Here is a 20,370-nt window from a genome sequence, read left to right as displayed (position 1 = left end):
TGCAGTTGTCCTAACCCAGCCCCCTCCAAAAAAGAAAGCTCTTTCGCTACATCTCTCATCATGAGAATTCAATGTATGCCAACGACTTTGGTGTACTTTGTTAATAACAAATCAATGAACGCTTTCTCCCAGGGCATGAGAGAAGAGATATAGACAGCAGCTGTAATAGCTTTCTTATTATCTCTACCCTGATTTTATCGCTTAAGAGTTATTAAATTCTCATCACTCTGTCTGAATCAGGGTTAATTAAGTATATCTAAAAATGCACACATTAAGTAATAATAATACTCCTTCACCATTTTTAATTAGGATGCTTTGATCAGGCATCATACAGCAATTTAGCCTTGGCCATGAAGTATTCAGCTATGGCTCAATACCTGGAATACCTAGGGAACCAAAAGCCTTGTTGAATTTTGTTCCATTTTCCATTTTCCTTTTGGACAAGCTTGCAATAAATCACACAATGTAAGCATTGGGGGAAATAAAGACAATGTGTAATTGCAAGGAAGCTTTGTTAGGACAAGACCACCTGCCAGCCGCAAGATCTCGCAGTCTGCTATGGAATCAGTTTATCATCTTTCCTCTGGAGCCCTAAGGTTACCCAGGAGAACAGGGCAGAAAGGGATGTGTCAGCTGTAGCTTCCAATATGGCACACTGCAGCTTTCAGGGAAAATCGATTTGCCAGCAGGTGGAATTGAAGGTGAGACCTCTTTAGTTAGTAAATCAATGACTCTGGATTTCCCACCCATTGCTGTGCAGGAAGGAGCAGAAGAGAAATTTGTTCCTGTTCTTCGATGGATTGGAGAGGCTTCACTTCACCTGGATGCTTAAGAGCTATCCAAATAGGTAGCTTTTATCAGAACAGTGCTGGGGCTTTCACAGCCCATACCAGCCAGTATTGAATGGCTTTTTCCACTGAACCGCAGCTCATACTCATGTAATTAGTTTTTAAATGTGCCGCAATACTATTGAATACATGACAGTTAGAAGCCAAATTAAAGGGATCACAAAAGTTATTAATATCATTACAGTCATTAACCTCCATTTTCCCTTTCTTTTTTGACTGTACCAGTTTATTTTAAAAAACAACAACAATTTTCTCCTCCGGATCTAAAAGAGACAATTGTGTCCTTTTTACATTTGTAAAAATGCTGAAGTGAACTGAAATGGCCTCTTCATGGTTTACAGTAGATTTGGCCCTATCACTGCCCAGTTTACATGTACTCATTTAATGTCTATTGTATGTTGGAGAGCCCTCCAGCTGATGTTAGCTCCTGCTTTAATTACTATAGCTGTGAAACTGCTCATTCATTCAGAGAAAACGCAGGAGAAACAGTGAGCACTTGTTGTGTAATTCAACATTTGATTCACTACATCAAAATGCATGTATTTCTATTTTGTGATGAACGTCAGTCCTTCAGGCCTTAGTTTTAATGGCCCATGTTATATGTTTACACAACCCATGCTGGAGACCAAACCATACACATTTATGCCCTTGAGAAAATAAAACAATACAAATCAATTCCTTATTTCAGAAGCATTAACCTAATTTCTGTTTGAAAACTGAATGTCAGGTGAATGTAAGGTCTTTATATTGCAAGAATCTTTAAGGAAGAATTATAGGTACAGTAGATTCCATAAACTTTACAATGGTGTCTTTGTAGGTTTGAATTACTGTACCCTAACATTCCACAAATTATGTTTACCTATAATTTTAGTAGCCAGTTGCGAAACATCCTTTGAAATGAATTACCAAGAAAATGTAAGCGCACTGGAGCGTTTTTTCTCCCTGTTCTCCCCAGTTTGCGATACTGAGCTCTGCATGTTTTCTGTGCATCCAGTGCAATAATAAATCCTGGAAATGTGTACAGGCTTGAAGCAGGATGAGGAAGACTGAATGTTCAGTTGCAAAACATGTGCAATGCTTCATTTGTAGGTGGCAGTGAGTGCTTATGTATGGTTTTCCATTGCCAGGGCAAGGAAAGAGGAAACAAAAAAGATAATATGGTTCTCGTAGCAAGTGATACTCTTAAAAAAGCAGCTTTTTTTGTTTAAGCATTGCCCTCAGCCACATTACCCTCCTGTGATCTGTCTCGTAGGAGAAGGGTCAGGCAGAGACGATGTCGATTTCTGTCTTTGCCTCAGTTCTGTTTACATTTGCCAGTGATTACTTCCTTCAGAACACAGTGCAGGAACAGCGTTAATTACACCCAAGAAAGAGGAGCCCAACACCATACAATCTAAATAGGGGAAGCTTCCAATTATGTGATTTCTGCACATTATTGTATAAATGGTGTAGGAGGTCTCTAATTTTGCCATTAGCATTCAGTCAGTTGCACCCGCTGGGCAGGCCTGTTGCGTTAATGGGTTAAGAGCAAGCCTTTAGCATGTTTGCTTCACTTTTCAGCACATTTGGAAAGACATGAATAACTGACATTCTTTTTAGATGCAACTTGGAGAGGCGCTCAAGGATCCAAACTATTGACGTTGAAGCTCTTCAACTGAAAAGCGTTTGATTTCCGCTGATGGAGACGGCATGGTTAAGTGTTTGGAGCTCAAGCGAGCGTAAGCAATGCCAATTTCCCCCTTTAGAGCACGGCAACTTCTCAAAATAATGCTGTTAGACTGAAACATACCAATGTAGGCAAAAAAAACGTTCCTTGTAGTATTTAAGGACATGAATGCTATCATGAATCAATTTTCTGGATTCTTTGGCAAATCTGTTTTTGTTATAAATGTTCTGTCGTTTCACACATAACAAGGTCCCATGTTGCATAAGTCCATGTGTTCTTATGGACATTTTTTCAGCTCAGCGCTGAGCCTGTCTGTTACTCTGTTGCAGTCACATGGCTTTTCATAGAAACAACCAGTAAGCGCCGCAGATTCCTTAAGTGCAGACTGTAACAGGCAGACCACGGCCCCATTTTACATAACTTTGTTTGATTAAATCTGCTCTCTTTCAGTCCGAAAGCTGTGCAAGCTTAATCAAATAAAGTGGATTAACTCTTCCACAAAATAAAGAGGATTAAACCAGCAGACACAGTTGCTAACTGATGCATTGGAGCACACTGGGAGGGAACAGAGGCTAAGAGCTTCTTATAGAAACAGCAAACACACAGATTAAAAGTAACGGGGGAAATACTTTCAAATAATGATGGACAATCCATATCATGTCTTGTGCTATGGCTGTTATCCGTGCTTGAATGTCTCCACTGTATGATTAAAACATGATGGAATAGATGTTCGTGTGGGCTGACAGAGTTAATAGATTTCCAGAATTTGTAGCTTTATTTCAGGATGTGATAACATCTGTTTTTAAATGCATTTATTTACTGGAATGGAAGCAAAAATGTACATGAAAGAACAGAGAAAATAAGTGGTTTCATAAAAGTGGATGTGTTGATTTTCATCCAGATTGTCAGAAATGTTGCTGTTGCAGAAATGTTGCTGTAAGTTATTGAACATGTGTACGCATACACACAGAAATCTGTGGGAGCTACTACAGTTTCTTGATTATTAATGTTATTTTCAGCAGTAAGCCTAATAGTTGTTTAATCATTTTTCATAGTAAAACTTGTAAGTTGGCTTAGTAGGTTGAAACAAATATTTTCTATTTCCTAGAGAGGAAACATCTGGCAAAGTGAAATGTATCATCATGTTTTACAGATTTCCTCGGATTCTTGATATCAGGATTGTATTATGTAGTATTAGAGTTTAAACAAACTACTCAGATTTAAAATGCCTTCCACCCCATTGCAGTTTGTTGGTGGTTAACACACAAATATTGTATGATATTAGTTCAGCTTCCAAAGTAAATTGCTGGCATCTTCATTTGTCTTTAGCCATCTGGCGACATGACCTCACTGACTACAGAGGGTAAGAGGCTCAGAATCAGACTCTTCTTTCTTCTCCAAAGTCGTGCCTCAGATAAGACTTCTATTTTAATTCATCCAAGCATTACTGGATTTAAATATCTAACAATTAAATTACGCATTAATCCTGTATTTCCTGTTTTTGCCTGCTTTCTTTTATGTACAAAGATATTTAGTAAATGTATTTCTATGTACTGTACATGTTGTCAGCTTCTGTAATGTACTGTGATATCAGTATGCTACTGTATCAGTAGTGATGCATTCATCAGTCATGCACTTTTTTGCCAAGAAATGGACATTGTTCTTGACTCCTAAGATTTTCACCCTACTCTTAATCTGGTATGAAGTATTTCAATATTTTTGGCATCAATGAATGAGGGGCTCTGTAAGTGCAAGTCCCAGGATTCATTTTTAGGTTGTTTATTGTTCAACTTGTTAAAGGCACTAGGACACATTCTGTTGAAGAACAAAATAAGGATTTGAAAAGAAGCCTGAAAAAGACTGTGACCAAGATAAGGACTTGGTCACGGTTTCCATTCAGACAGCAGACAGATGACACTTTGCGAAAAAGAGTGCAGGGTATTGCATGCAGGTTGAAAAAAAAATAAATCTATAAATACTAAATGGGAAAAGCTTCAGTAGAAGAACTTACTTTTGACAAAGACTGAGGTGTTTGTGTTGACACATCATTTACATCTTCTACACAATGTGGGGAAGAAAATAGAAAGGCTGAGGACATGTTAGGATACTGTATAAAGTTAAAAAGAGTAGAATTTAAAATCAAGGCACATTATGCAAAATCCTACTTAAGGTCTTGTTTATAAGATTGTGTGCAATTTTGGACGCCCTATTATGGAAATTTAGTGAAGAGCAATCAGACAAATTCTGTGGCTCAAAGTAATGTCCCACATGGTCAGACTAAAAGAACTGAAACTTTTCAGTCCTGAATAGAGAAGATTATTAGTTTATTATTATTAGTTATTAGTTGCTAATTAGTTTATTAATTACAATGCAGTAAGCATTGAAGGCAATGCATGTACAGTATTTGGATTCAGACTTCAAAGAATTAAACTTTGATGAAGAACTTTGGCAGAGTTCTTCTGAAACTCATAACATACCATATCGTATACTCTCTTTGTGTCTTACTTTTTTCGCCAATTCTTCCAAGTAAGTTAAGCGAGACCTACTGTACCTTTTCTAAATGACATTTTGACCATGTTTAGAATTCGTTTCTCTACAGTTGATCATCTGGTTTAATTCCAATTATCATGTCCATATTTTTACTTTATTACAAGTAAGGCTAATTAGTTTGTGATTGCTCGATTCAGTTGTATCACCCTTTCTATGGATGGATGATAATATAGCAATTTTCCAGCCAGTGGGTATTTCTCCTGTCTCGAGAAACTGCTAGAAGAGTTTTGTTACTGACCTACAGTATGAATAACATCTTTTGTTTCCTTGAGAACAGTTTGTTTCAGGCCCTACAAATGAATTAAGTGCTTTTAATACATGAAACACTTCTGCCTTTTCATTCCTAATATTATTCAATATAAAACTTTATTTCCTCAGACTGTGGCATACCGTCTTGTTCCTTCCCTGATACACACCTGAGTGAAATAACGTATTCATTTCATCATCCATTTCCCGTTTCTCAAGAAAGTTCACAGTATTATCACTGAGATGCTTTACACAACCCATTACTGTTCTTTTGCTGTAATAAGATTGAAGATATTCCTTTTTTTTAATTCTCGGACATTAATAATTAATAATTCTAATAACCTTTTTTACCTGTTCTTGTAATTCATTATTCATCCATATTTTCAGCTAGGTTCTGTTCTGTTTTGATCAAGTGCTCCGCATTTGTTAAAACTACAGTATTTCTTTGTTAATCCATTGGGCCACTGCTTTCTAGCCTTTGCTTTACATTACCTACTTTTGGTATGAATATATTATATATTATGTGCTTCAAGCAGAGGATCTTTAAACTGATGTCATCCATTCACAACCGATTCTATATCCATTCTAACCCATTCCCCTTCTCTTACGATCTGCCTCTTTTGTTCAATGTCATCTGTTCTGAGCATGGAGACCTTTGCTTACAACTCTGCCTGTATAGTTTCAAAATGTATTTCAAAGCATGCTATAATATGATGGGATTTCCCTAACGATTCTCTCACTTTTTACTTGCTCAGTCTTGGCTGTCTGAAAAGACGATATCAATACAGATATCATCTGTTTTGTGTTAGGAATACTGACATTAGTCAGGTGGACCATTTCTGTGTCTGCTGCTAACATTTATGTAGGTTTTCACAGTGCAGGTGAGGATAATTACAATTTCCCATGAAAACCCATGTCTCCATTTTCATATTTGATTATTTTACCATGGACTCTTTCTGATTTTTATATTTAATTATGTCTTATAGATACAAGTCCAATTACTGATATGTTGAGGGCATATCCCATTAGAAAACGTTTGGGATCACCCACTGTTTAAGGCTTCGTTCTCGATCAATGACATGGAGAGAATAAGGACCATGGAGAATTCCAGGAGAGATAGAGCGGATTGGAGGATCAGCAGTTTCCTCACTGATGTCACTGTAAGCCTGCAGACATCGAAAACCAATAGGAACATGAGGGACTAGCTCCCAGCAGGGCTCTGCCAGTTGTCTGGTGCGGTTTGGGAAATATTGGTCAGAACCGGCTTGTTGTTCGACCTAGGTTTGAACCAGTGATTTCTTGGCCTTAGGGCTCACAGTACTCTGAAGGACTGCCCCGTTGGCACTATTAGTTGTGCCACAATGGCGGTCTTTGAATGACCCAGTCTTTCCATAATAAAACAATCTTGCATTTGGCCATTCCTTGCTGTGATGTATTCCCAAATGGAAGGGAAATCAATCAAATCTCTTCGCCTGTTTGAGGACCAAGTGCTGCCAGTACAGCGCAATAACGTCTGAGAACAGAACTTCACAGGCCAGGTCTCACAACAGAGGGGAAAAAAAATCTTGGCTAGTCAGGATCATAAAATGAAGAAAAGAGACATGGTGATTGCTTTTAAACCAGCTGTCAGAAGCAATATACATCAGTAAAGATGTTATTGGATAGTGGACCAGGTTAAGGTGAAGCAATCAACTTGCACAGAAGATCTGTCATTTATAGTGCATTAAATCCTAATAGGGGCTGTGGAGCTGAGTTATGTACTGCCCTTTTCCTCTCCCTTGTAATTAGAAGCCCATCAGCTTTATAGCATTTTCCTCTATGGTTATTATTGTGGATTAATTCATTGGTTACTAATAGCAATAGCATGATGTTGGGATGCCTTTTTCTTTACTTTGAGAGATTAGAGAAAGAAGGGACTCAGAAACTAATTTACATAAACTTTACCACACCGTCTGCCATTCTAAGTCAGGCTCGTGGAAATAAAACAGTGGTAATTGAAAATTTATTAAAAGCAGTATATTTATTAATAGTGTCAGGCCTTTTGTCTCTGTTTCTCAGGTTTTCCCTTGAAATGAGAAGGCATTTAAAAAATATGTTGCATAGTGGCATTTCAAAGAGTGGCTAGTCTTCAGAACTACATGTGTTGTTCAGAAGGTTGCATTCCTGTGTCTACCAATAGTTATTTCCCTGTCAGCAGACACAGTTGCAGAATGCGTTTCCAGTAATCACCACGGAGGAGTATTTCTGTGTCACTGGCTCTGAAAAGGCGAGAGTCAATCTCAGGAATCTCTGTTTCTGATGTTGCTAGGGGTTCATTAGATCACTGTAAACTGTAGCAGGCTTGATGGAGAATGAGTGGGTATGTTTTTTTTAGGTCAGTCTTGTATTGGTTTCGTTGATGAGAGCTGAGGAATGTGCCTAATGAAATTTTATTAAAACTGAAATTCAAACAAGATTATCTGTTGGACTACAGACTCACCAACTTCTGTAAACTTTGTGTCAAAAAGAACAATAACAATAACCAAATTCTTCTGCATTTATTTTTGTAACATTTCTTTGTTTTCTGTGAATGTTTTTTCTATCTGGTTGCTCAATCTATAGTTTAAAAAGGCATAGTACTTGCTCTTCTTGCTTCTCCTGTGACTTATCCAACCCTGGATTGTCGTTTTCACAGTGTCCCTGCTTTAGTCAAAGACTAAGGTTTTTTTCCTAATTTTTTCTTTTAGTTAGTTTTGGAATACTGTAATTATAAAAGAAACAAGTAGGAGAAACATTCTACAGCACCATTAAGTAATAAAGATTAGGTTAGGCCAGCCAGATTAACCAATTGACATTTTCTTATGTGTACAACAGCACCACTATCTCCTTCTAGTCTGATCTTGTCAGATCTCCAAAGCTAAGCAAGGCTGGGCACAGAAACCTGGCTGTTGCTGTATGTAGTGTCGGTGGATAGGGAGGGAGCACTCTTCTCTGTGAGCCAGATGTCGGTTTCCAGACTAGTGTTCCAGTATGGTGAGCAGGGACACTGCCCTGTATGAGATGCTGTCCTTTGAATGAGAACGGGCTTCACTAGCTGATCTTTAAAGATTGTTTGCTGACCTGGATAAATTCTACTCTGGCCTTGCACAATCTGGCCAACCAGTGATTCATGATTCCTCCTTAATTCAGCTGGTGAATTAAATTCCTCCTTCTCTGCCTGATTTGCTGTGTAGTTGGGCTGCAGGCCCGTAATTGCTACTGTGTATCACCCAGTTGGGTCCTGCATTTCAGTAGTGGATGAACTGGGCCACCTCCTGTATGTAAAGCACGTTGGGAGTGTGGGTGAAATGCTCTATATACAGCACATGCCAGGAAGAAATATTCTTAGTATAATATACTAATATTCAAACAACAAATCTCTCTTTTTTAGTTTTAAGTGACACTTAGTTTTGTGGCATTCTATACCAAGAGGTCAACAAAGGCGTATGAACAACTTAGTGTATTCAGTTACTACAATGCAAATACAAATGTAGTTTTAATTAGGCCAACTCCTAAAAAGCAACAGTGATAAAATCAGCTTCTTAGTCTAATCTGCAGCAGCACAGGGAAAAGGCGAAATTAGTCCTTCCTGTTAATTTTCAATCGAAGATGCAGCACTTCAGGAGTAGGAACCATCCTTTATGGATAAATGTTTTTGATTTTAAGTGAACACAGTAAGAGGAAAATAAGCACTGCTTATGAGCAAGGAGGACCTCTAGAGTTAGTTTTGTACAGTATGTCTAAAATTGCTCACTTCCTGCAAATATACCATTAAAGAACACAATCTTTATTGATTCCTCTCGTTTGGGAAACATCTGATGGGAAAGCCTGCAGCATGATAATCCTGTTTGCGTTGAGTTACAGTACAGCAATGGCGGAAATTGAAAAGTGTTGCTCTCTGGAATTCTGCCTCTGGGCTGTGAGAGGAGTGGATAGTACAATATACAAAACACAAATATACAGACATAATGTTGCCAATCCTAAGTACTGTATGTATTCCAGAAAGAAAAAAATAAGAATAAAGATGTACCTTGGAGAAGAGTCTTCAGATATTTGAAAGAAAATCACCTGTCATGTTTATTTATTAGTTACGCACAGGGTAGTTTTTTGCCCTTGTACTTCTCCCTTGTACTTCCTTTCAGAGATAAAGAGGTCCAAGACGCTATCTAGAAAGTATAAAAGCTTCATTCATATTTTAACGGGAACAAGAAAATGGGGAAAGCTCTTCAAAGCATCTGTTATTTGAACTGCTGAAACCTGACTGCTCTTTTTGACGTAGTTTATTATTGGATACAAGTAATTATTCCTTGGGAAATTATGCTTCTACGTTGTATTGGTTTGCTTTTTTAATGATTTCAATTAGTTTTTTTAACCCACTTCGGATTATTTTAGTATTTTGTGACCTAAATTCTGGAATATTTCAGATCTTTTATGTCGGCGTTTCATTACACACTGATTTTAATCCATTTAGATGCAATTTCATTGTTTAGCTTCCGGGCTTGTTTTTTGAAGAACTGTTATTGTGCTCTCTCCCTGTTTCTCAGAGTAGGACCATTTAGACCCTGTGACTTGACCAGAGGCTTTTTTCAAGGGTTTCATTTAAAAAGGAGCTGCTTTCGAAAGAAGGCTGCGACAGGGGGCAGGTTCCTTACACTATCCTAATTTCAATTTGTAACATTTTGTTTTGTACTTTGCTGTCGCGTATCATGTACAACAAAGCACTTTTGTGGTATATAAAAATAAAATCCGGTTACGAGAACCAAAGCTCATTCTATTAAACATACCTCTTTTCAAGGAAAGCTCTTTCCTTGTAAAGAGTTTCGCTCAGGGTTATCTCTTTGCTCTGCAATCGAAAAGATTGCACAGTCACTAACAACTGCAGCACATTATCACTCTTGGAGCATAATAAATCGCATTATTAAGGTGGCTGTAGTGGTGAATAACAAAGAAGCATCCTTGGTCAGTATTAGATGGAAAAAAAGACACTTTTTTTTTTCCTTTAGAGATGAAACTGTTGTAACAGAAATACACTTTTACTGTATGTCTTTCTGTGAGAGTTAACTGAACTGTGCTTGTATTATTCAAGGGGATGTAGTTGGGCTAGATCTGTATGGAACTGCCAGTTTTACCACTGGAGTTTGCGTCTGATGATACCAGCCGATGGATCACGCTCGTGTGGTGGTAATTCAGGAGTAAACTCTCAGGCCTGTACTTTTGGGCATCAGTGTGTGTCTGCATCCAGCTAACTAATTGCTCTCCCATGAATAAAACGGAACACTAATTTAATGAGAAGTACAACTCAGAGACAGAATGCAAGATCAAGCAGCTGACAAGGCTGTAGGTGTTAAGCTATTATCTTATGAAAAGAAAACGCAGTAAAAGACAAAGGTGTGAATGTAAATTTTAACTGGTTCTTGTTAACAAACAGTAAAAGCCACAATGTTTAAATGCTATAATAAAGTAATACCAAATACAGGATATCCATCCATGCATTAATTATAATAAAGATCCTTACCCCTCGTATAGGATATGTTTGATCGTAATTATTAAGATTGTAATTATTTTTATATTCTGTGAAGAATATAGCTATACGTGCAGAAGCTGGATTGCAAGGTCATATTGCAGTATAGCCCCATCAAAAGAATGATGGTCTTGGCCAAACCACATGGAAATACACTGTACGTCATGGAGTACCAGCTTTAACCAGGAGCCTTGTTGTACAGGATATACTTTATTGTAACATTAAAAGTGTGGCGATAGTTCAGAAGACAGTGAGTTGAACTGTGAATGAACTGTACTCTTCAACTGACCTACTTTGTATTTATTTATTTAATTCTGAAATAGAAATACTAACAAATTAGGGCGCTGGCATCCAGAACGCAACTTTGAAACTAATTCCATTGGATTTGTTCTGACCTCAAGCCCCCCCACCCAAAATTTTGAAACAACGTTCAAAATGTAAAAGGAAGATAATAAAAAAGCTGGCTACTTCAAAAAAAACAACAAAAAAAAAGATTCACTTTTCCACTCGCTGTGACCACGCTGCAGTTTCTGTACCTTCAGCAAGATCTGCACCTCTGTAAGGACCCCAGCCGTATAATTGTGCTTCTTGTGTTACAATTTGTGACTCTTTAGGTGCACCAGCAGTTTCCATTGTTATTGGAAGGATTTACTTTCTAAAACCTAACAAGCAGTCCAAAGCGATAGTCAATAGAAGTCAAAGAGCGGAGTGATATCCAGACAGATCATCTAGTATATCTCTTTATCCAGATTGATCAAGGGTTGTAGATAAAAAAAAATGTAAAGGTTTGAAACATGCGTGTTAAATAAATAAAAAAATCTTAAGAATTCAAAATTCCCCTCCTCTCTCAAAAGCTAGTGGTGCACCAAACAATTAAAAAACATTGTATTTCCTGCGGTGCAATTGTCGATGGTTCTGTGAGGGTAGCAAATTTACCTTATCTCCAGAACAGAAGAGGCTGGCTAAATTCATTACTGAATTGATAGAATTGTGTACACTTACAATTTATGATTTTATGATTTAATGGGGACTTGTTTAATAATGAACTCTAAATTGTAACATGGAAGAACACACCACACATGGGTTGATGTCACTAGAATGGATCACATGGTTTCTCCTCTGGTTTGGAAACACAGTGACACCTGTGTAAAGAATGAGTGCTGATGGAGTCTGTGTTCTTTTCTGTTTTTTTTTAATGGAGATGAACTCACCGGCCTTTCTTTTCCCCTGCTTCTTTTGATTGTAAACCTGTGAAAGGCCTCCTGGGAGGCTGAGGTCTGCTAGTTACTGCTTGTTGCTCTCCTTAATATAAACTGTGAAGTCATTCCCTGAAAGGCTTGTTTTGCCAGCGGATGATGTCACCGTTAGCCAATCAGCACATCCTGCTACGATTGACAACAGAGGCTCTGGGAGACTTGGCTATTTGCACTGGGACACCGTAGGGATAACGTAATACTGTTTTTACTATTAATATTATTGCAGTTTTATCTAATAGAACAGCATTTGTAATTTGATCAATGATGTTTGCCTCCCTGATATCATTCAAATCTACCATCTAAAATCATTTTACACCTGTTTATTTCTGAAATACACCGTTTTACTCAATAATGCTATATATAGATGCATCTATAGAAGGGCTCAAGTTCTGCATAAAAAGCAATAAAAAAATACGGAATCCAAAATATATCATAATTAACATTAGCATTCTAAATTCACAAGATAGATAAAGAAATCATGGACATGGGATCTTTTTTTAATTAAACACATCATCTTAGGTTTTCATTAAATCATCTCCTCAGCTTGTTTTGCGTGACCTGGATAGATTGATTGGCCAGTCATTGCAAATTCAAGGAGCTGGCTATCAGAGGTCGTCCTGTATTACACCCATCCTGGGTACAGTGTTGTGCTGAATCACCACCTAAAGCGTATGTGTAGCTTTTCCATCTTTTCACTGCCTTCTGCAAACAGTTCTTTTTTCCTGATGTCTTACATTTGTACAAGTTAACTTGAAGAAAACGAAAGACAAGATTGGCACGGATGAGTGACAATAAGCACCCAAAAACTGGAAGCTGTTCAGAGTTGTGCGTTCAATAGGCTGTTTGAATATGCAAGCAGAAGTGTCCTTCGGTGTACTCACGCCTCTGTGCTCTAAACGGATTTTACAGGTGCTTTGAATGAGCTTTGCCTGCAACCTAACATCCCCTGAGTCATGAGATTTTACGAAAGCCACCGTTTTGAAAGCAGTTTAATATTGGGCATATAAACTACTGACGTGGGCAGCACTAGCTTCCTAGAGTGTGTATGTTCACCTTGTGTTCAGGTTGCTCCGGTTTCCTCCCAGAGATATACTGTACTGGTAGGGTAATCGGCTTCTGGGAAATCTGGCCCTGGCGCTTATGTGTGTGTGTGTGTTTGTGTGTGTGCGTGCGTGCGCGCCCTGTGATGGAGTGGGCGTCCAGGATGTACCCTGCCTTGCACCCATTTCTTGCCAGGATAGGCTCCACCCCCCCACCCCCCCCCCCGACCCTGAAGTGGATAAAGAGGTCTGAAAACGAATGCCCACAAACTGATATCACATGTCCATGCACAAAAAAAGAAAACAAAATCTGACTGTCCAAATAAAAACAAGGTACATTTTCCATTTGAACTCGCATTAATATCTAATAATGCCATATTGTAAATGTGTGATCAGTTATTGAATTAAGATGGCTCAGAGGAAAATAGCAAACTGTAATACCTTATTTTTTAGGGAGGTTTTTGTTTTTTACCTCACATTCCACTATGTCAAAACATAATGATAGAAACTAAAAACCAAAAATGCAGAATGATTTCAGAACATTTTTTTGTGCGGTGTTATAAACCAATAGATTGTTTTCTGAACTCAGATTATATTGATTTATTCTTTCCTACATGTTTTAAACGTTTTAATCCGCTTTGCATTGTACTAATGTGGATTTTTTTAAAGTAACCTAAGAGAAATTTCTTTCTCGAATGAGAGTCATATTATGTGAGGATTCCAGCCAAATAAAGTCAAACGGCCTGTGTGATCTTAAGACTGAATGATTTCTCTGCTCAGCAGGAAGATGGGCTGAAGTTTTGTTGACACAGTTTGATGTTGATTTTTGGTTATTTCTCGGTGGAGAGAACAGGCAATGTGAATGCACTTGTACCAGTGGGAGGAAATCCATAAAGACAAGTGCCTTTTCTGCCAAGCAGAAACTCTAACCTTTGCCTTTTGGGAAATGTGCACGCATGGGCGCGGGGAGGGGTACAGTGCTGTACATATCGATCACTAAAACAGAAACACATGACTCCTCATTCCAGAGCTCATCCCAGTGAGGGTTAGCACCCAATCAATGAGGACTCAGGGCTCACAGCCTGCCCTTCCATTGATGGGATGGATCCCTGTGGCTATATATTCTGACCAGAGCGAGTGGACTGTAAAAATATACAAGCTCAAAACACTGAAGCCCCAGAGTGGGATAAAAATTTACAGGAATCTTAAGCTTCTATTCCACCTGTACAATGTCAGTTGAAGTATAGGGTGAGAAGTGAAACACCAATCAAATCTGATACTCATGTATTAAATTTGTTGCAAATTTGCAGCAGCGATATTCTTAATACAAAATTGTCTACATATTTTGATTCTGTACATCAAAATTTTAACCTTGAAAGATGAGATGACACTACGAGCTCTAGCATTTATGGAATGGGATGTGGTTAACATTCATTATTGAGACAGTTGATAGGGTTGGAAGCCTGTCTACAGATATACTGTATTTGTAAATATTTGAAGCACTGTAAACTTCACACATTACAAGCCAGAGGTCCACCCCATTTATTTTTTTCTTTCAATGTTTCGTTTTCTTGACAGGATTGTGCAGCTGTCACCCCACAGCCCTAGTAAGCGTGCCAGGTTTTGAGAGGAAACAAGTGAACTTTTGGCATAATCAGGTCACAGGTCCTTAATTTGTTCAGCAGTAACCAGAGGGGCTTTGCATGTTGATCTCTCTGTCAGACATTTTCAAAATCGACAATAACCGACGTCGGGGCGCTTCCGACGTTTTCTTTTAATTTCATTTAGGAAAAAAAACGATTCGGCTGAAAAACCAACGTTTCTTTATTCTTCACTTGCTTGAGTCCCATCTTTGAAATTTGATCCATCAAAGCAGAAAATCACTTAGCAAAAGACATTGATAATCTGCCCCTAGGGAAGTGCTTTGTACAAGTTCTATCTATTGCATTTTTTAAGCAAATACTGTATATCCAAGCGGAGAATCCATTTATTGTATACAGAATACAATAAATATCCAGAAAACTGAGGTGATACTCTCTCCCTAGAACCTATTTTTTTACCTTTAATGTATGCTTATAAGTCTTTTATTATCTTAACTGGAGTGACGGTAGTGTGAACGACAATGAAAAACATTTAACTGTATCAGGTTTGCTGATTATTGCTCAAACAGCAGCGTAGATTTGCAGGTTGTGATGATGAAGGACAAAAAATGACAAATGAAAGTTGGACTGATGATTATCTTGGCCCTGACAAAAAACATGTTTAGCTGATAGGATGTATCATAAAAAAAATGCATTAAAATTGATTGAGTTCCAGTCAGATTTTACTTTGGAAAATTGAAATTAATGCAGGGCAGAAACAGAAGTTCTTAAAAAAATGTGATGTATTTCTGTGTTCTGATTAATAACGCCGCAACTGAAGGCCGTAGGTGAGTCTGCTGTTATGATGGCACATGAAGGACATCTTACCATTGTTACTAAGAATCAAAATTTAAAGCTAAGCCTGGAAATAGGAATTCCCAAGAGCTTTGATTAGTTTAAAGTCTTATCAGCGTTTTAAAAACAAAATCTAACATCGCTAACTGATAGAACATAAAACCCTTAAAAAATACTCCTAAAAAGTATTTGCTTGCTGTTTAGTACTCTCATATTTATGTTTTTTGTCCCTCTTTGTAAAATGATTCACATTCTACTCTTGGTGCCCTATTTTTAAGATGAGATAGAGAAAGACAGAACTCTGCTGTTGGGATCTTACCTTTATAAAGTAGCCAGGTCAGGGAAGACTAACCCCTTCAGCCTTCCTTCCACTGGAGGCCATGACAATAAGGCTCTGACTCTCGAAAATATGCACATTTGAGTTGAACTTGGTCATTAGTTAATTATTGGGTAATTGGCAAAGCACTGAGAAAGGTTCCCGAACAGGATGTTGCATGGGTGTCATGCAGTTCGTTTGGTGTTTAAAACGTAGCGTATCAGAGTGTATCATGTTTCTTTGCAGGTGCCCACGGAGTCCGGGAGGAGCCCCAGTTCGTGACGGCGCGTGCTGGAGACAGCGTCATCCTGGGATGTGATGTGATCCACCCTCTGAACGGCCAGCAGCCCCCCTATGTGGTGGAATGGTTCAAGTTTGGAGTGCCTATCCCCTTCTTCATCAACTTTCGATTCTACCCTCCTCATGTGGACCCCGAGTATGCTGGTAAGCTGCAGTCTTGCATCTCCTCTGAAGAGGACCAGATGGCATACTCCCATTGAAATTAGACTAGGGTATTTACTGTAGCCCTTATGAATTTATTCTGAATCCATTTTTCAGATTTGAAATAAAGTACAAGCTCTTCAAAACAATGTAAAAGTCTACAAGGGGTTGTGCTACTAAGTTGTCCTTTTCAGGGACAGAACAGTGTCACTGCTATCAGCTAAACCTCACCAGTGCTCTATGTTACTAGAATCATTAGAAACTAGTAGAACAAACTGATTTTGCATGGATTGTGTGGTAAAATAATTGTTAATACCACTAAATTAATTTAGCTTTTTTTTCTAATATAAATAAGTTACAAGAGGATACAGTTTATGGTTTCCTCTTGCCAAGTTGTGCTCTGTGGTGTGGTGTTTACTGGTGTTCATTTATTTTTATTCTGTCAGCCTATTTTTATCGACACTCATGAGCTCTGCCAGGTAGGCAGAAAGTATGTGATTTATAGGACCGTCCTGTTAAAGCCTAAGCTGAGATAGCATTTTTTATTATTCGCCTTGTCTGCTTTTTGTGACCTCTCCCTTGTCCACCTCAGATCGTTCCAAATTGGAAGTTGCTAGAGAATTTTTAATTATCCATCTTAAGTTTAGGACACTTTGGGGGAAAGTTTTAAAGGAATTGTGAATAGATGAGATCAAGAACAGGATTGCCTAGAAACCTGAGAAGAAGTTGAGCATAGAGACATCTTTTAAAGTTTTGAACACATGATAAGGTGGTTGGAACAGTATCTTTAAACAACACATAAACAACTTTATTGATCGGTTTTATTTAGTCTTTTTCAGTGTAGCTTTTCTGCATTACATTTATGGACAAATTCAGAGAAAGTTAAACAGAGAAACGTTAGACAGAGAAAGTTATGAGGGGATCCGACTCAAGTATTCCAAATCCTCAAAGGCACTGAAAGGGTTTTGGGTACTTGTAACAAGCTGTCCAGTCATGTTCATGAGGCTGATACCATGACTTCTTTCAAGAAATGGCTTGGTCAGATCCTCAGAGCATTTATTGGCCAACACCCAGATGAGTTTGCTGAGCCGAACAACCCTCCTGTCGTTTGTTACTCTTCTTATGATGCTCTACTACACATCTGTCAGCTGCAATTTCTTCATTCTTAAAACAGCAAAGGAATCTTTGCAAAGACTAAAGGAGGGGAGTTCTTATGATTCTTCCATTTGATACCACCTCCAGGAAAAAAAAAAAGACCTGCCTGACAGCACATCCATTCAGTGCTGTCATCCCTGCAACTGCTTAATTATTTCAACCACCTTAATTAATCAACCATCTGCAAGCTCATTTCAGTCATTGGAAAATCTGGATCACTTATGACTTTGGTGCATGCATACCTATAGCAACTTAGCGTAGTGCCATCAAGGGCACTTTTGTAAGCTGGCAATCTGTGGAGTTCAAAATGCCTCTAAGGTTTGTGAGTTTCCAAGATGAACAGCTGAACTGTATCAGGGTGTGTCAAATAGTGCTTTTTTTGCTCAGAGACCATTTTTATGTTGGCAATTAAAACTTTTCTTCTTTTTCATCCGCAGAATGTGTTCTGCGGTGTTAAATGTCAGAACAAAAAGAGTTGGTAAAGCCTTTGTCAATCAGAAATCTAAATTTATGGCAAGCCATAGTTCTTCCTGAAAGTCCTGTGTACAGAGCTGAAGTATGCGCTCTTATTGGTATACGTTTCATGTATTATACAAGGGTTAAAATTCCTGCTAGTAAATGTTTGTATTTCTAAAAAGTTCTGCTTGTTTTTTTCATAATTCAAATTGTAACAGCATATAGACCAATCCTCAGATAGTTTTGATCAGATTTAAAAAATGTCCATTATATTACCTTCAATTATTACCTTCATTATATTACTTTTCAATAAAGTTCTCAAAATCCGTTAGCAGTTGTATATAAAGGTTTAATTTGAGATGATTAAAGCTACAGGGAAGTCATGTGGATTTGAACACACACAGTTGGTGCTGAGAAGAGTAAAGAATGAATGAGACAAACGGTATTAACTGCACACTAAAATGGTTGGCAGTGATGTGCATTTGTCAAAGTATAAACATTTCTCGAAAACGAGGTTAAAAAGGAATTCATTTATACCTGTGAAATCGATAAAAATAGCAACTGCAGGTCACTGCCTTTTTACATAAGAAGAGATAATGACCGTGGAAATAAGAGGGCTAATGAAAAGATTATGATCGTTTACATAATCTGTTGTCTGTAGACAATCTGCAGACTAATGAAAGCAAGCCAAGTGGCCAGAACATTGGGCTGCAGAATTAGCAGAAAAATGGGAAAGCAGCAGACATGTTCATTACAGAGATTAAAATTTATATTGGCGATAAGATGCGGAGGCACAAAGGGCGCGATTTAAAACCGTGTCCGTTTAATAAAAGCAAAGAGAAGATGATAGTTTATTAGACGTTGCTACAGGCATGGTATGCATTTTTAATCGGCTGATCATTTCAGGGAATGTAAATGAGTTGTCTGGAGTTAAAGCATTTGCTTACAGACCCAAGTGCAGCTCAATGTTTAATCCAGGTTTCCTCTCACTCGTTTACTACTCCTCAGTTCTGATCCCTAATGAAAAGCTTGAATAATTGATTGCAGAGGAAGTAGCAGAAATGAAGAATTCAAATCAGGGCTTTATAATGCATGAATATAAAGGTAATCATTACTGATGTTTACCAACAAGGCCATGTTGCTGATTCACCATTGATTTCATAAATAATGCCTTTTACTTTTTCTTCAGAGAGGATTTCCTCTTAGTTGAGTAAATGTCTGCGTGCCTGTCTGGGGACTTGATTGAGAGATCTTTTGGGTTTCTGCCGGTAGATGAGAGGACAAGAGATGATGGACAAGGAGACTGAATCATCTTTTAACCTCCTTAGCAGATTATTGCTGCAGGACTGGGTCGATCCAGTTTTGCTTGTTACAGGCATATGTCCTCTATCTCTATCTGTCTCCTAGTGATGGGCTTGCTTTACTGATCGATTCGTTGTTTTCCTCACAGGTCCCAAGTGTGCCATTATACAATTTCTCCTAATGACTTCCAATTTTAAATAAATGAATTGACGATCACTCAGTGTTGTCTCATTGCGAGCAGTATAGGCAATACACAAATGAAAAATAATGGGGCATTCTTGGATCATTTGAACTTCCAGAAGTTATGTTTCAGCTCGACTTCCTGTATCCTTAAATTGGTATACTGTATATCTCATTTACTCTCCATTCAAGTCCAAGTGTATATGTGGTGTACATAAAGAAATTAGCAATCATCTTGGGAATGAATTTGCCCAACAATTGATAACCTTGACAGTGATGCAGGTAAATTCTTAAAAAACAAGCCAACCTTCTCAAATACTTTGGCTGTCTTTCTGCAGCTCCATACTGTATGTGTCTGTGTGTCTGAAAATTGTGTGATAATTCTTCTAGATGTCCCAGGAACCTCTAGAAATTGTTAACCTCTTGTACTGTATCTAAAACACAGCTTTCTTTTAGTGGTGGCTATAGCACACAATTGCACTTTTATACACCAGCGTGAAGCCGAGTGCCCACGAACAAGCAGAGGCTTTGTAATTCGGGAGCGCTTGCCTTTGTTTTGACATCTTGCGTGGGCACTGTAATGAGTGCAAAGAGTTCATCTGGTAGCATGTGCACAGTTGCATTAAAATGCCACTGGTTCCTTTCCAGTACAGGACTTAACCTCCTTGTGTTCTCAGTCTTCTAAAGGGGTTGTTTTGTAAGGACACCATTCATTCAGAGCCAAAAAGAAATGAATCCTTTGCATAGTGGGTAGTGAAGTTAAGGTTAATCTGTTGGGGAGTCTAATGATGTTAGCAGGGAGAATGGATAAAACTCTTTTTACCCATCAAGACAAGTGGCCATATTCATACAATGTTCAAGATTAACAATCGTTTAAGAAAACAGTCAGAAATATACATGATCTTTCAGGAAACTAATTTAAAAGTTGCCCAAAGAATTT

The 20,370-nt window shown here is 38.1% G+C and overlaps 1 protein-coding gene across 1 annotated transcript in view; it reads left to right on the top strand.

Moving 5' to 3' along the window:
- igsf9bb (immunoglobulin superfamily, member 9Bb) overlaps nt 1–20,370 on the top strand; it is a 160,234-nt gene that overhangs the window by 31,330 nt on the left and 108,534 nt on the right. The window contains exon 2 of the mRNA XM_088939434.1: nt 16,143–16,340. Coding sequence (XP_088795560.1) covers nt 16,143–16,340 — 198 coding nt within the window. The remainder of the gene's footprint in view (nt 1–16,142; nt 16,341–20,370) is intronic.

The sequence above is a fragment of the Atractosteus spatula genome, chromosome 22, assembly GCF_055471065.1.
Source record: "Atractosteus spatula isolate fAtrSpa1 chromosome 22, fAtrSpa1.hap1, whole genome shotgun sequence".
Lineage (NCBI taxonomy): Eukaryota > Metazoa > Chordata > Actinopteri > Semionotiformes > Lepisosteidae > Atractosteus > Atractosteus spatula.
This window is presented reverse-complemented; position numbering and strand designations above follow the sequence as displayed.